Raw genomic sequence first — 14,559 nt, forward strand, 5'->3', positions numbered from 1 at the left:
CCCAATGCAGGAAGCCCGGGTTTGATCCCTGATCAGGGAACTAGATCCCCCATGCCGCAACTAAGATCCCATGTGTGGCGACAAAGACCCCGCATGCCACAACTAAGAGCTGGCGCTGCCAAAATAAATAAATAAATATTAAAAAAAAAAAAAGTAGGCAGACAATGCAGTTAGCAAGGTAAGCAGGAGTCAGATCATGAAGTAAAGACCATTCACGCTAAAGAGCTCTGAGTTAATCCTGGAGATACAGGGAAGTTCCTGAAGAGTCAGAACAACATGATCAGATTTGCCTTTTAGGAAGCTTACTCGACTGTAGTGTGAGAAAAGAACATGTGGGAACTCTCTTAAATCATATAAAGAAACTATCTTAGAAAACCCCAACCAAATGTTAAAAAGAATCTCAGCTGTTTTAGAAATAAAAGATTTACTTGGCAATTTAAAGGAAAAAAATGTTAAAGCCCAAAGGCTACGATGATCTGCAACTGTAGCATAATGAAAGATAAGGCTCTGCATCTCAGGTAAGCCTTGTTTCCTAGAAACAAGAGAAAATAAGAGAGGTCCCAACCTGAATCTCTCCACTTCCTTCCCCCCTGCCCTCTCCAGGCAGCTTACGCCTGCTCAGTCTTTTGTCTTTTCACTTATGGACCCAATTTGAGCAACAAAATAAAACTTGTGTTATAGAAAAGGCTTGGGGAAACTGCAGTGTGCCAAATAGCCTTAAAAAATTAAATGCTAGCAGATAAGAACCAGTTCTGACCCCAAGGTCAAGCAAAACTAATCTTGGCTATTTTGCCAGTGGTCATTAAATAACGAGAATTTCTGTAGGTAGTTTCTAAATTAGAAAGTCTGAGATCTTACTAGTGGGGTGCAAACATGAGCACCAGAGCATAATAATTAGACTTAGATACTTTTCCGAATTTGCCTTTCAAAAATAAATTATGCCATTAAGCACTAAATGCAAGGATTAAAATTTCACAAACTTCTACTTAAATCAAAATGTGGTGACAACTACTGGCACACAACCAAACACTAAAAGAATCTTAGCTGTTTTAGAAATAAAACATTTGCTTCCAACTTGACGCAAACGTTTTTAGGGTCTATGATTAAGCTGATCTGTAAATACAGCATAAGAAAAACAGGTAAGGGAAGTCTTTTATGTGGCAAATAAAAAGCTAATATCAAGATTTTGAAGGATGTTTGGCTGTAACTCACAAAAGACTTGAGACAAAGTAAATGACTATACATTCCTAAAAATTAAAATATGCACATTTTATAGAGTGATTAAAAACATAGGAATTTATCATTACTATAAGACATTTCTTATAAGGTTATGTGCAAATTTAAAAAATAATAATACCACAACTACTTTAGGAAACATAGTCAAATCCATTCCATAGTCCATCCATCCAAAGGAATGGACTCATTATATATATTTTTTTACAATAAGAGAAGGTCTCTACTTTCCATACTTTCTAAAAATAATTAAATAAATTTAATATTTCAAAATGTGCTTTGGATATTTGTGATTCACCAACTTGCTTAATTATTTCAAAAATCACTATTTCAAAAATTTCCATATTTTTATATACAGTTATTATTTGTTCACTGACCGATGTGAAGAATGATGCAATGGGAACTACATCAATGGTATCCTGGGAGTCAAGATACCATTCATTCATCCATTCATTTCTTTGTTAAACAAATATCTGAGTACTACCTGTGTGCCAGACAATAGGCACTAAAAAAAAAAAAAAAACTTAAGTCCCTGAAGAAACATAATACTATATTTCATCAAATGTGAGATGCCATCAATAGTAAGACTAACTCTTAACTAATAAAGAAAAAATGCGGGCTTCCCTGGTGGCACAGTGGTTGAGAGTCTGCCTGCTGATGCAGGGGACACGGGTTCGTGCCCCGGTCCGGGAAGATCCCACATGCCGCAGAGCGGCTGGGCCCGTGAGCCATGGCTGCTAAGCCTGCGCGTCCGGAGTCTGTGCTCCGCAACGGGAGAGGCCACAACAGTGAGAGGCCCGCGTACCGTAAAAAAAAAGAAAAAGAAAAAACGCTTTCAATTAAATTATGACACAATGCCATGGATGAATCACATCAGCCTCTCAGTGCTTTGATATTTTTGAAATCTATTCAGAAAAATTTGGCAATTTTTCCTGCCCTCAATACACTGCTTGAAATTTTAAGTGGCAACCATTTTTTCACAGATCTCAGTACAAAACACAGCTTCATTTACTTTGGGATGTCTTCCTTTCTTGGCTGCCATAAAGTTTTTAGTGTTATTAAAGAAAAGTAAATGGAACTGTGATGATTTTGCCAATGGCACATGTTCACTTCACTAATGCTAAATTCACACCTCTTGACCTTGTTTTGGTCCTTTACTGTGTGTTCAATAACTCTGTGTTTCAACGCCATATCATAAGGGAATCTTTTTGAAGATATCTTAAATGGCAATTAAACCCAACATATGTAGAGCTGACACTGTGTACATAACTCAATTGAAATGATGATACTAAATATAGCTACAACTAAACTTGTACAAGCACAAGCAATTACAACCTGGCCAAATGGCCACCTGACTGACAGCGACTGACAGATGCCATCAAGCAACAGATATATTCCAAATTCAAAGACGTTAAAATGTGAAAAACATTATGTCTTAGAATCAGTAATAGCAGCAAACACTCACACAGCACTATGAGGAAAGCACCATTCTATGTAGTTTACATACATTTTGCCACGAAAACTTGTAAGGTAGATAGATTATGTGCCTCTAGATGAGGAAACTGAGGCTTGGGGGCTAGGGGATGTTTGAGCAACCTGCCCCAATATCACAAAGCTAGCACGTGCCAAGGTTAGCTTTTGAATCCAGGCAGTCTGGGCTATGCTTTTAACCATTACGTCATGTGGTCTCTTAAGTTATTAATCAATAACTAGCTTTGTGACCTAACCCGAATCGTTAGAGACTCCTTTCCTTACCTGGAAAAGGAGAAAAATGGAACGGATGATTATGGAGCCCTTTCCCAGGATGAAAATATTATAATTCTATAATCTTCTATAGTAACATGTTATCACCATGGTAGTCTCTCCTTAACCCAATACAATTCAAAGACCTTCACTGACATTAGTGATTAGTGAAAGGAATGTAACTTTTACTATTAGTCTAAAATACACACACTTAGAAAGGTATTAAGAAACAGACACACACGTACCACCATTTCTCTTTTTCAGCGTGACGGCAAAAGGCTGACTGTAGACACAAATGATCCAATTTGTGGGTTTTACTCTGCCTGTGTACTACATTTATGATAGAAATTTAGCCATTTAAAATTTTAATCCAAAATTAACAAATGATTTCAATGTGTCCATTGAACATACACACACTGCATAGTCCTTTTTTCTTTCTTTAAAAATTCTTTTCATTTATGAGGGAAAAAACAATAGATTAATAACAGATGCAAATATGGCAACATTCTCTCTCTTGACCCAATTTAAAGGTGGAATTAAATGTGCATTACACACTTGACAACTCTTCTGCCCCAAGGCGGGGTGGGTTGTCACACTCTTTGGATTTTCTACAGGCCAAGCCAGCTGCCCTCCCTCCTAGGTAACCTTCCTTCAGACCCACAGCCTCTGATCATAAGGCAACACAATGGTGCTTAAAATAATTTCTAATAGTTCATTTTGAAGTTGTCTACAGAAGGAGAGTTAATAAAGGAAAGAGATCGCAAGGTGCAATGTGTTTAAAGCTTTCATTATTTATTCACAAACATCAAATACTGTATCAGTTTTGGGCCTTGCTTTTCTCTTTTATATACACATACACATGCAGACAAAATAACCTGCCCCAATGGAAATCAGAGAAAACATTAAAAAGATTTCTGGGGAAAAAAGTAAAAAAAGGAATATAAGTGAACTGTTGGCAAAAGTAGGCTTAAAAAACAAGTGAGAAGACGCTCAAAGATGAAAGGCCCTGGCCAGTACACAGAATTTTACTATTACATACCTTCCCATGCTGCCCAGCTCTTTCATAACAAATGACAACATCTTCCCACATTTCTAGCTTCTCAAATATCTGAAGGGCTGAACTGGTACATCCCAACTCAAAGAGTAGACTTGCAAGCTGGCGCTAGAAAATCAAGTTAAAATAATGAACAATCCTTTACACAAAGACAGATTCCTATTCCACTTGTAGGTATATCCAATCTGCCATTTTAAGCATCTGCTTACTGTATTAAATGCCTAATTTCTACAATTCAACCTCTACTAATTAGAAATTTGCAATCATTCAATACTTACCTTTACTTTAGCAAGCCTCTTTAGAGGGGGTAAGGAATTAAAAAACAATATAGGAACTGTTCAAAACACTCAATATATCAATTTTTTCCCAAGAATTCAGAACTTAAAAGGCAAAATCTGTATTTCTTCATTACCTAGAGATTCTATATAGGACAATCTCTGTTGTAAAGCTGATATCCAATAAATCAATTTTTAAAACTCTAGTTAGAATGGCCATTATCAGAAAGACAAGAGATAAGTGTTGCTGAGGGCGTGGAGAAAAGGGAACTCTTGTGCACTGTTGGTGGCAATGTAAACTGGTGCAGCCACTACAGAAAACTGTATGGAGGTTCCTCAGGAAGCTGAAAATAGAACTACCATATGATCCAGTAATTCCACTTCTGGGCATATAGCTGAGGAAAATGAAAACACTAATTTATTTTAAGCACATCCTAAAAAACTTAGCTACTAATTTCCCAGTCCTTGGCAGATAAAAGGGTACAAATTATGGTAAGGTGAGTGAAGGTTAAATATATTCAAAAATAAACATACTGTATATTATAAGTGATCCAACCTGCAGGAATAGAAAAACAATATTAAAAAGGTTTAAAAAGTAGGTGAGACTCTTGAAGGTCTGGTTTCAAAATTCAATACATATTTAAGAGTTAAGAGGCTTATGGACATGGAACATGCAGGACTAACAAACTTAGAAAGTAAAATGAAATATGCCTGAAAATTATAAGCTAACATATTATCGAAATAAATAAAAGGGATGGTCCAATTCTTCTGTATCCTATGAAATACAAGAGAATTTGGCTATTTTAGAATATGTGGTTGGACATTTTCAAAACCTGAACATAGCATGTGGGAGCTGGAATAAGTCTTAATGCTCATGTAGTAAGTAGTTTAATCTTTTCATTTAACAGATGAAGAAAGTTATGACATCTAAGCTGATATGATCTTTAGCTAGCAGTAAAGATGAATTCTCTTTTTATAATAAACTATGCTGTTACTTCTTGATCTTTAAAAATAATACATAAAGATATGGTTACTCCCTATTATGAAAGAAAAATGATTTAATTTCTTAATGAAAGAGGATGTTTATCTAACTGCCCAAATATCCTAAAATCCACAGCTTCCTAAGCAGATAAAATAAACACTTAGCCTACATCCTAAATTTATTTGAACAGTACTTAATTTTCCTAATGGTTCTGTTCAGAAACAGAGTAACAGCTACACCCTCAACAGACATGTTTTGTCACAATAACAGTCTGAGAGGTTTATACACCACAAATCACACAGTACAAAGCACTTAAATTTCACAGATCAGGGTCAAAAACATGCCAAAAAGTTCCAATTTTTAACACCTTCCTGATGAAGAAGCTACTCCTTTTGAGATGATATAACAAAGCTTTTTTTGTGCCTATGTTTTATTGAGATGCCTTCAATAGATAAAATGAATCCCAATGTGTAATAAACCCCCTCATTTACCCTGTGCTTAAGAATATAACCTACTCTCTAAGAAATCTTATGATGGAGATTCTGAGTCACTGAATTGTGGGTTGGCATTTATAGTTCTAAATCACTGCCTATGTGCCTAATCCACAAGAGAGGACAGGAAGCTGGTTAAAATGACAATAGTTACTAAATCATCTAGAAATTTCTGGCTAGCATCATTTAACTCCACTTAGCCACTCTGCACCATAGCTTTCACATCTGTAAAATGAGGCTATTTCACAAAATTGTTGCAATAAAATAAGATAACGTGTGTGAAAGGCAGAACAAAATGTGCACCTCATAATAAATGTGCAGTAAAAGCTGGCTGTTATTATTTGTAATAATTACAACCCAATGGAGATACAGGAAAGGAGGTAAACTAGACTAAAAGTTGGGAAACTAAAGATGTAGTTCATGAACAGCTATATGATCAACATTGGAAAAGTGTAATTAATTGCACTGGGCCTCAATTTTCTTTTCTGTAGAATTAAGAAACTGGACCACATATCTTAAGTGGCCTTCAGTGCTTAAAATTTTACAAACTAGAGAACCGACGCCTCTTACACAGGAGAACCATGGTGTGGGAGCTAAACTAGGTATTCTCATATCACTAGAAAGAGGAGAGTAGTTAAGGGTATCCCACAATATCAAGTATTGAATAAATGCTTTCCTTTACCTTTTGTACACAACTTGCTTAAAAGGTTCATTCTTTAGCAGAAGGTCCTTAAAGGGCTTTTAAACATTGAAAATGAAGACTTCTGTGGTTCTAGTTGATCTAGTTTAAATTTTTTTTAATGTTATAAAAGTCTAATATCACTTTACTCAAATAGCAGTTTGAAGTAACTGGCAATCCTCAGCTAGATACTTTTATTCTTTTCACTGAAATATTTGAAAACTCAAACATAAACATCTAATGCATTTATCTTTCAAATGCGAAGTATTTTCCATACCCAATGACAACAACAACAAAAATACCTGAATGGCCCAATGAGGTGGCACTTGACAGCAATAGAAAATCTTCAGACGTTCCAATACAGACGTAGTCTTATCTTCAAATTGGTCTGCAAGAGCCTTAAGAGCATGTATCATAATCAGAATCTATATGTGCAATAACTTTTTAATATAAACAAGATTCTTATTGCAAGTTATACAGACATATAAACAATAAAGAACACAAGTTACTTTGATAAGGTGATGGGATGTGTGAATTTTTTCTTGAATTTCATTTTTTTTTTGGCTGCACTGACTCTTCGTTGCTGTGCACAGGCTTTTCTCTAGTTGCGGTGAGCAGGGGCTACTCTTTGTTGCAGTGCGCGGGCTTCTCATTGCGGTGGCTTCTCTAGTTGCAGAGCACGGGCTCTAGGAGTGAGGGCTTCAGTAGTTGCAGCATGCGAGCTCAGCAGTTGCAGCACTCGTGCCCTAGAGCACGTGGGCTTCAGTAGTTGTGACACATGGACTCAGTAGTTGTGGCACGCGGGCTTAGTTGCTCCGCGGCATGTGGGATTTTCCCAAACCAGGGATCGAACCCTTGTCCTCTGCATTGGCAGGTAGATTCTTAACCACGGCGCCACCAGGGAAGTCCTTGAATTTCGTTAAATATTTTTAAAAACTTTAATCAACATCTATGTAAATTTGTACATTTAAAACTTACCAGGAAAATAGTTTATTTTTATTTATTTATTTTTTTTGGCGGTACGCGGGCTTCTCACTGTTGTGGCCTCTCCTGTTGCGGAGAACAGGCTCCGGACACGCAGGCTCAGCAGCCATGGCTCACGGGCCCAGACACTCTGTGGCATGTGGGATCTTCCCGGACCAGGGTATGAACCCCTGTCCCCTGGATCGGCAGGTGGACTCTCAACCACTGCGCCACCAGGGAAGCCCAGGAAAATAGTTTTTTAAATTGAGGTTTCCTATAATAGTTCTTTCAAAGAACTAGCCTTATTAATCAGCCTTTTTACTTTTTCTAAGAAAAACTGTTCTTCAGCATATCTATTTCACAGCCATACTGTCAATGTGACAATGGCACTTTCTAACATAAATCAGAGAAAAATTACATGAAGAACTTCATTTAGGAATTTTCTAACGAATAAAGTGAAATCAAAGCATGTGTCTATTTGATCACAGAGGGTGAGTTCTCTTACTCTTCAGCAAGAGAGACATAGGGCAGGACATTCATTCATGTGAGACCACCCTTAAGGTGCAGTGGACAGCTTCAAGCTGCATGCACTGAGGAATCCCTCTGCTGGTTTGAAATACCTGCACTTTTTTTTTTGTACTAAGTAACTGAACTCGAAGAGGCTATGTCAAGAAGCAGACCAACAAGACCAAGATGGCTGACTCTGAGCAAAGGTACCAGGGCCAAATGCAAAGCCAAAGGCTGGCACTAACTGGTAGTCACGTGATGAGTCATCACAGGACCCCACATATTCAGCATCAAAGTGAATGCAGACGCACGGGAGTCCTAGGTAAATACACAGACAGTAGTTCCATTACCGTGATCATCTTCACCTGCCTCCTCATTTGCCATACAGTACACATATATGTTTTTTCTGTTTTATACGGAGACCTCTCAACTGTGAATTATCATGACCTTTTTTGCATAATGCAGTGCTCAAATTTTCTTTTTTTGGCAATTGACTAGTTTTCACAGGCCTATCTTATAAGGATTAGATGGCAACAATACGTCAACGTTAATTTTCTGATGTTAATGCACATATTGTAGTTATGGAGGAGACCGTCCATGTATTTGAGGATGATGAAGCTCTATGTTTGCAACTTACTTTCCAAAACTTCAGGATACAAAAGACAGCTGGTCCTGTACTTAAAACTTTTCTGTAAGTTTGAAATTTTTTCAAGTTTTTATGAAATTAAAATTGAAAATTTCAAAAACAAAAAAAGAAAGTAAGAGGTAGCAAGTTCAAACTTCCTCAGGAGAAAGAAAAGGACAAGAATCTAACAAATCCCACTATAAGTAAGAGGAGACCAGTTTCTGAGCAGGGGAACTGCTCCTCAACTGGGGGAGAAGGGAAGTTCTCTATATTATAATAGGTGGGAGATACATTTGTTAGTCTAAGAATACCCTGCAGAATGAGAAAACACTCATTACATCACTTCTTTGACAATCCAAGATGTTATTCAATCAAATCAGTCAGAACAAACTGAGTCATAACCAGACTCCTAAACCATCTTGATCAAAATATTTTCAAAGCTTTCTGGCCTTACTTCAGAGAAACTTAATAGCAAAAAGGTTGCATGCTTCTGCCCAAAGCTATTTAGTTGTAGGAGAGAGAGAAGAGAAGAAAAACCTCTGGCTGAATACATATGGTTACAATACATAAATAGAAGGTTCACTGAATTACTTCATTAAGGGGGGCAAATTTTCCCTTTTATCAAATTCTTTTTATTCCTTTGGAAAGAAAAAATAAATAATGCTTATTTAATAATTAAAAGCCAAAAGCAACATCCCAACATTTACTTTTATGAAGTCTTAATTACATGCAAGACATCTGATTTTCAAACAAAACTCACGCTGTTTGCTGCACTTACTGCATCTAGCTAAAACGTATTAATCAGTGCTCAGTAAATACTTCCTCATTTATTAATAAACAGATTTATTATGTATTTCAGATACTCTCCGATACTTTTAGATGACCTCAGAGTGTCTCTGGTACTCTCAGATACTCTCCAAAATGTCAGAGACCACCGGAGAGAGCAGAGAATGAACATTTACTTGAATCTGATACCATAAATAAACCCCTGTACAAGTACAGCCATGCTTTATAGAACTCAAATAGGCCATGTGTATAATAAAGATTAAAAACAGAATTCTAACCTATTTTCACTCCTGCACAGAATATACTTCTTCCTACCTTAAATATGACAACCACCTAAAGATTCACCTACCAATAAAACCAAGAACGTCAAATTAACTTGTCTATTTCCTCTACTGCATTCAAAGTACTCTCTTATTTGCTAACTCACTCCAAATACAGGAACTTATTTACAATTCATCTCTAGGTTTTTCAGAGCAGGATTATTTCTAATGACTCATTCTGGAATAATCCCATTATAGTCAAATGAACTGGAGTCCTTTACAACAAAAAGAGTACTGATAGGTGAAGTGGCCTGCCTGCTGTTCTGCCTCCAACAAGCAAGTCATTTAAACACAAAGGCACTCATCTACGAAATGATTTTCTAAATGATCTTTTGCACTCCAAACACTCTGAGTATATGGCTTTATCAAAAGAGTATTTTGTTTAATTTCAAGCATCTGAGGAGGTTGCTAGTTTCAGGTACCATTAGCCGAACACAAGCATCAGGTTCATTCCTCAGGGGCAAACTGTACCAAAGCGGTCTGGAAGACAACGGCAGGACATTAAGTCCTAGGAGAATGGGACTGAATGAACAGCAAGCCCGAGCTCCTGCCGTGTATACGTGTGTGTGTGAACGTGGACAGAAACAGTAGCTCAGAGACAAACTGGCACTTTGTAAGCTTTCACACACCCCCAGAAATTGAGGTAAATGACCTCTAAAGCAGTGTCCTACCCTTTCACTTCCCATTTTCTCTCTCCAGTTTCTAAATTTCATGTATTTCACACCTGAAAGTCATGGGCACTTGGTCATAAGTTAAAACTGGTATGAGAAGTTGCCTTTAAGGGAAAATGGTAACGTCAAAAATGGAGAGAGAGAGAGAGAAGTGAATATACCCTAGACAAATCATTAAGAGTTGAAAGCAAGCAGAGTGTACATAGGAGGGTGACAGAAGAAATGTGGATAAACGGGAAAGACGATGAGTAAAGAGTAAGGAAGAGTCTAGAGCTCAGTCAGGAGGTGGGGGGACAGCCAAGTCACAGAAAATCCAGGTATGATAACTGCTGGGAGACACCAAAGATGACCTCATGATGTATAAACTACTGTGATATGAAACTGTTTTCAAGTTTTAAGACTCCCTTTTAATGTCTTTTTCTCCCCAAACTCCATCGCAAAGCATTTATACTTTGAGTGTCCTTTGAGACAACGTGCTTGTGCATACAGATTCTCTAACCCCAAACAATAACGACTCTCCAGCCTTCCAGGAGCCACTGTACCAGAGGTCAGGAGATACCTCTAAGGAATGGGGAATAAAAGATACCTCTAAGGAATGGGGAATAAAACCCTGGAAAACAATGATGGGTCCTCTCTTTTCAATGCTCTGTTTTCAGTACCGAAAGAACTTCCCCTCCAAAAAACTAGAGAAGATCAAGGCTACATTTTAAAATTAGCACATGGAGAATGACTTAGTATAGAAGGACGATTCTGAACAAGGTCTGGTATGATTTAGACTTTATTTATGTGCTCGTATCTAAAAGTATGGCACACATATCTTCAAAAGAACAGAGCTAGTCCCTAAGGACCTACACTTTCACTGAAGGCTATTCTTTCTTGCTTGCGTGATATCAAAGTGTTTATCCACTTTCTGAAGAGCCAAGTAGAAATTAGCTGATAATCTAAAAGGTATGATTGATCATATGCCAAATCACCTTGCTTTTTTGTGCAATGTGAGTGTGTGTGTGTGTGTGTGTAGGAGGGTGGGATTTATTATAAAAATACGTACTTAATCAAATATATCCAACAGTTGGGCTGAACTGCTCTCTTTGACAGGAGTCTGCAGTCATTCCGCCATGATTAAGAGTGGTGAAGCTAACTGCCATCTCAAGCTCCCAAGCCCAAGAAAACTTCTAATAGGAACAAGGGGAATGAGAATCAAAACCTATTAACAACCTACTAAGTTGTTAAACCTATTGTTAATTCAGTTTTACCTTGTGTATTGGGAATTGCAGGGAATCAGAGAGATTAAAAAAATGGCTTGCCCAGGCTTCCCTGGTGGCGCAGTGGTTAAGAATCCGCCTGCCAATGCAGGGGACACGGGTTTGAGCCCTTGTCCAGGAAGATCCCACATGCCGCGGAGCAACAAAGCCCATGCGCCACAACTACTGAGCCTGCACTCTAGAGCCCGTGAGCCACAACTACTGAAGCCCGTGCACCTAGAGCCCGTGAGCCACAACTACTGAAGCCCGTGCACCTAGAGCCCATGCTCCGCATCAAGAGAAGCCACCACAATGAGAAGCCCGCGCACTGCAACGAAGAGTAGCCCCTGCTCACCGCAACTAGAAAAAGCCCGTGCACAGCAGCAAAGACCCAACTCAGCCATTCATTCATTCATTCATTCATTTTTTTAAAAATGGCTTGCCCAAAGTTTAAGGCTATGAAATAGGTGAGCCTGTCTGATTCCAAACACTAAGTTGACAGCTTCATTAAAACCTTACCTCCTAAGTGGAAATTATCAGAGCTGTGAAAATAAAAAGCAGCTTCTCACTGGAAAAATACTGAGAACTCTAAGTAACTGGGTTTTTCCCCACCTAATCACATAATATGGGAGTCAGGGTGTGGCCTGGCCAAGAAGATCTTTAATCACTACTTCCTGTTCCAAAGACTTTTATGTGTTGGCTGGTAGGAGCTGGGTCTACTAAAGGGGGCTGGGAGAGCCTAGATGTCTTTTTTATGATTCCAGACAGAAGAGATGAACATAAAGAGGGAGGCTTCAAGGAAGCCCACACAAGGATCTTGGAACATTCCCCTTAGTCACACCTTAGCAGTTCTTAAACCATTTCGTTTCAGGACCTCTTTATATTTATTTTTTTTATTAATTTTTATTGGAGTATAGTTGCTTTACAATGTTGTAGGACCTCTTTAAACTCTTATAAATTATTGAGGGACTCCAAAGAGCTTTTGTTTGTGTGGGCTATCATCTATCAATATTTATCATATTAGAAATTAAAACTGAATAAAATTTAAATATTAATCCATTCTAAAAGAAAATAATGAATCTATTACATTAACATACATAATATGTTTCATGAAAAATAACTATATCTACCCCCCCCCAAAAAAAAGTCTTGAAAAGATTGGCAATGTCTTGGGAATTCCCTGGACGTCCAGTGGTTAAGACTCGAGCTTCCACGGCTGGGGGCCCGCGTTCAATTCCTGGTCAGGGAATTAAGATCCTGCAAGCTGAGTGGCACAAAGAAAAAAGTAAAAAAAAAAAAAAAAAAAAAAAAAACTGTCAATGTGTTACATTTTTGCAACTGTCTTTAATGTCTGGCTTAATAGATGACAGCTATTCTGTCATCTATTCTCATACTGTCTTCTGTAGTCAATCTGTTACAATATGATGTTTTGGTTGAAATTTATGAAGAAAATTTGGCCTCATACAGATAGGTAGTTGGAAAAGGGAGAAGTATGTTAACAGCTTTTTCAGTTAATTGTGCACATTATCCTTTGACACTACATCAAAATTCAAAATGTGGTGGCTTCTTAGAGTTACCTGCAATGTGGAATTTGAAATCCTATCAATGAATGTTTCCCTGTTACATTAAATACCCTGTTACAGTAAAATCCACTGGTCTAAAAAAAAAACAAAAAACAAAAAACTACTCACTGATGTATCTTGAACCCTGAATGGATCTTTTACCCATGCTTGATTTTTCACATCATGCATTAGTCATTTGGAAAATGTGCAGATTTACAAATGTTGACATATTTCATATAATATTAAAAATTGTATGCATTAATATCACCAATAATCTCACAAGAAAACTCTCAGCCCAGTACTTGAAGTATTGGAAAGCTGTCAAATTCATAACTGCATATAAAAGATTTCCAAAAGTCTCATTTTTTTTCTTAAAAGCTCAAAATTTCATCACTGGTAAGAAATACTGTCAATTATTTTCCTAGAAGTGATGAGCTCACTTCATTTATTTTTAAGAAAATTTCTGCCCAATACCCAAGTATGAATACGCATAGTCTGTCAATAGTTCTTCTTAGTAAAAACAGTGTTTCCTAGGAAAAGCAACTCGCTTAGCTTTTCTTGAGACAACCACTGTACTTCAGCACGCAGCACAAGTGTTTCGCAAGTACTTCCCAGTTCATCACGTAGAATATTAAAAAGCATGCTGTCAAGGGTGAAGACTTAATAAAATAATATTTACCGCTTTATCAAAGACATTCATAAACAAAACTGTCTTGGGACTTCCCTGGTGGTTCAGTGGTTAAGAATCCGCCTTCCGATGTAGGGAAACATGGGTCAATCCCTGGTTGGGGTACTGAGATCCCACATGCCACGGGGCAACTAAGCCCGCATGCCGCAACTATTGAACCCACGCACTCTAGAGCCAGCGTGCGACAACTAGAGAGCCCGCATGCCACAACTACTGAGCCCATGCACTCTGGAGCCGTGCACCACAGCTAGAGAGAAGCCCGCATACCACAACAAAAGATCCTGAGTGCCACAACGAAGATACCACGCGTTGCAACTAAGAGACCCAACACAACCAAAAAATAAATAAATTTAAAAAACCCAAAAAACAAAACTGTCTTTTCTTTTTTTTAAGCTACAAACTCGTGGTGGTGAAGCACAGGATGACTACCAGCACAGTATGGTGTCCTGACCTTGATTCCGGTTAAGGGGCCAACAGTTTGACCCCCCATTGCTTCTAGTGATTCAGTATCAACACAGTGACAAGATAAATAGTATCTCAATATTGTTGTGAAGACAGTTGTGACCTTGGACACTCTGAAAGGGCTGAGGAGCCTCGGGGCTCCACAATCACCCCCTGAGAACTGCTGCCTGAGAACTGGGAGATGCACAATCTCTCGTGCCTTCCCCAGACGCCGCCCACCTCCAACCTTCTCCCACAACTTCTCAGGGGACCCTGCTTAGTATTTAAGGCAATACTT

At 38.1% G+C, this 14,559-nt stretch overlaps 1 protein-coding gene across 6 annotated transcripts in view; it reads right to left on the bottom strand.

Annotated features, from left to right (window-relative positions):
* Positions 1-14,559, bottom strand: part of TTC27 (tetratricopeptide repeat domain 27) — a 178,957-nt gene that overhangs the window by 72,331 nt on the left and 92,067 nt on the right. For all 6 annotated transcript variants that reach the window (XM_004268202.3, XM_033425260.2, XM_033425257.2 and 3 more), the window contains 2 exons: positions 6,760-6,855; positions 4,016-4,138 (listed from right to left, as the gene is read on the bottom strand). In XM_004268202.3, coding sequence (XP_004268250.2) covers positions 4,016-4,138; positions 6,760-6,855 — 219 coding nt within the window. The remainder of the gene's footprint in view (positions 1-4,015; positions 4,139-6,759; positions 6,856-14,559) is intronic.

This window comes from Orcinus orca, chromosome 13 (genome assembly GCF_937001465.1).
Source record: "Orcinus orca chromosome 13, mOrcOrc1.1, whole genome shotgun sequence".
NCBI classification, from domain to species: Eukaryota; Metazoa; Chordata; class Mammalia; order Artiodactyla; family Delphinidae; genus Orcinus; species Orcinus orca.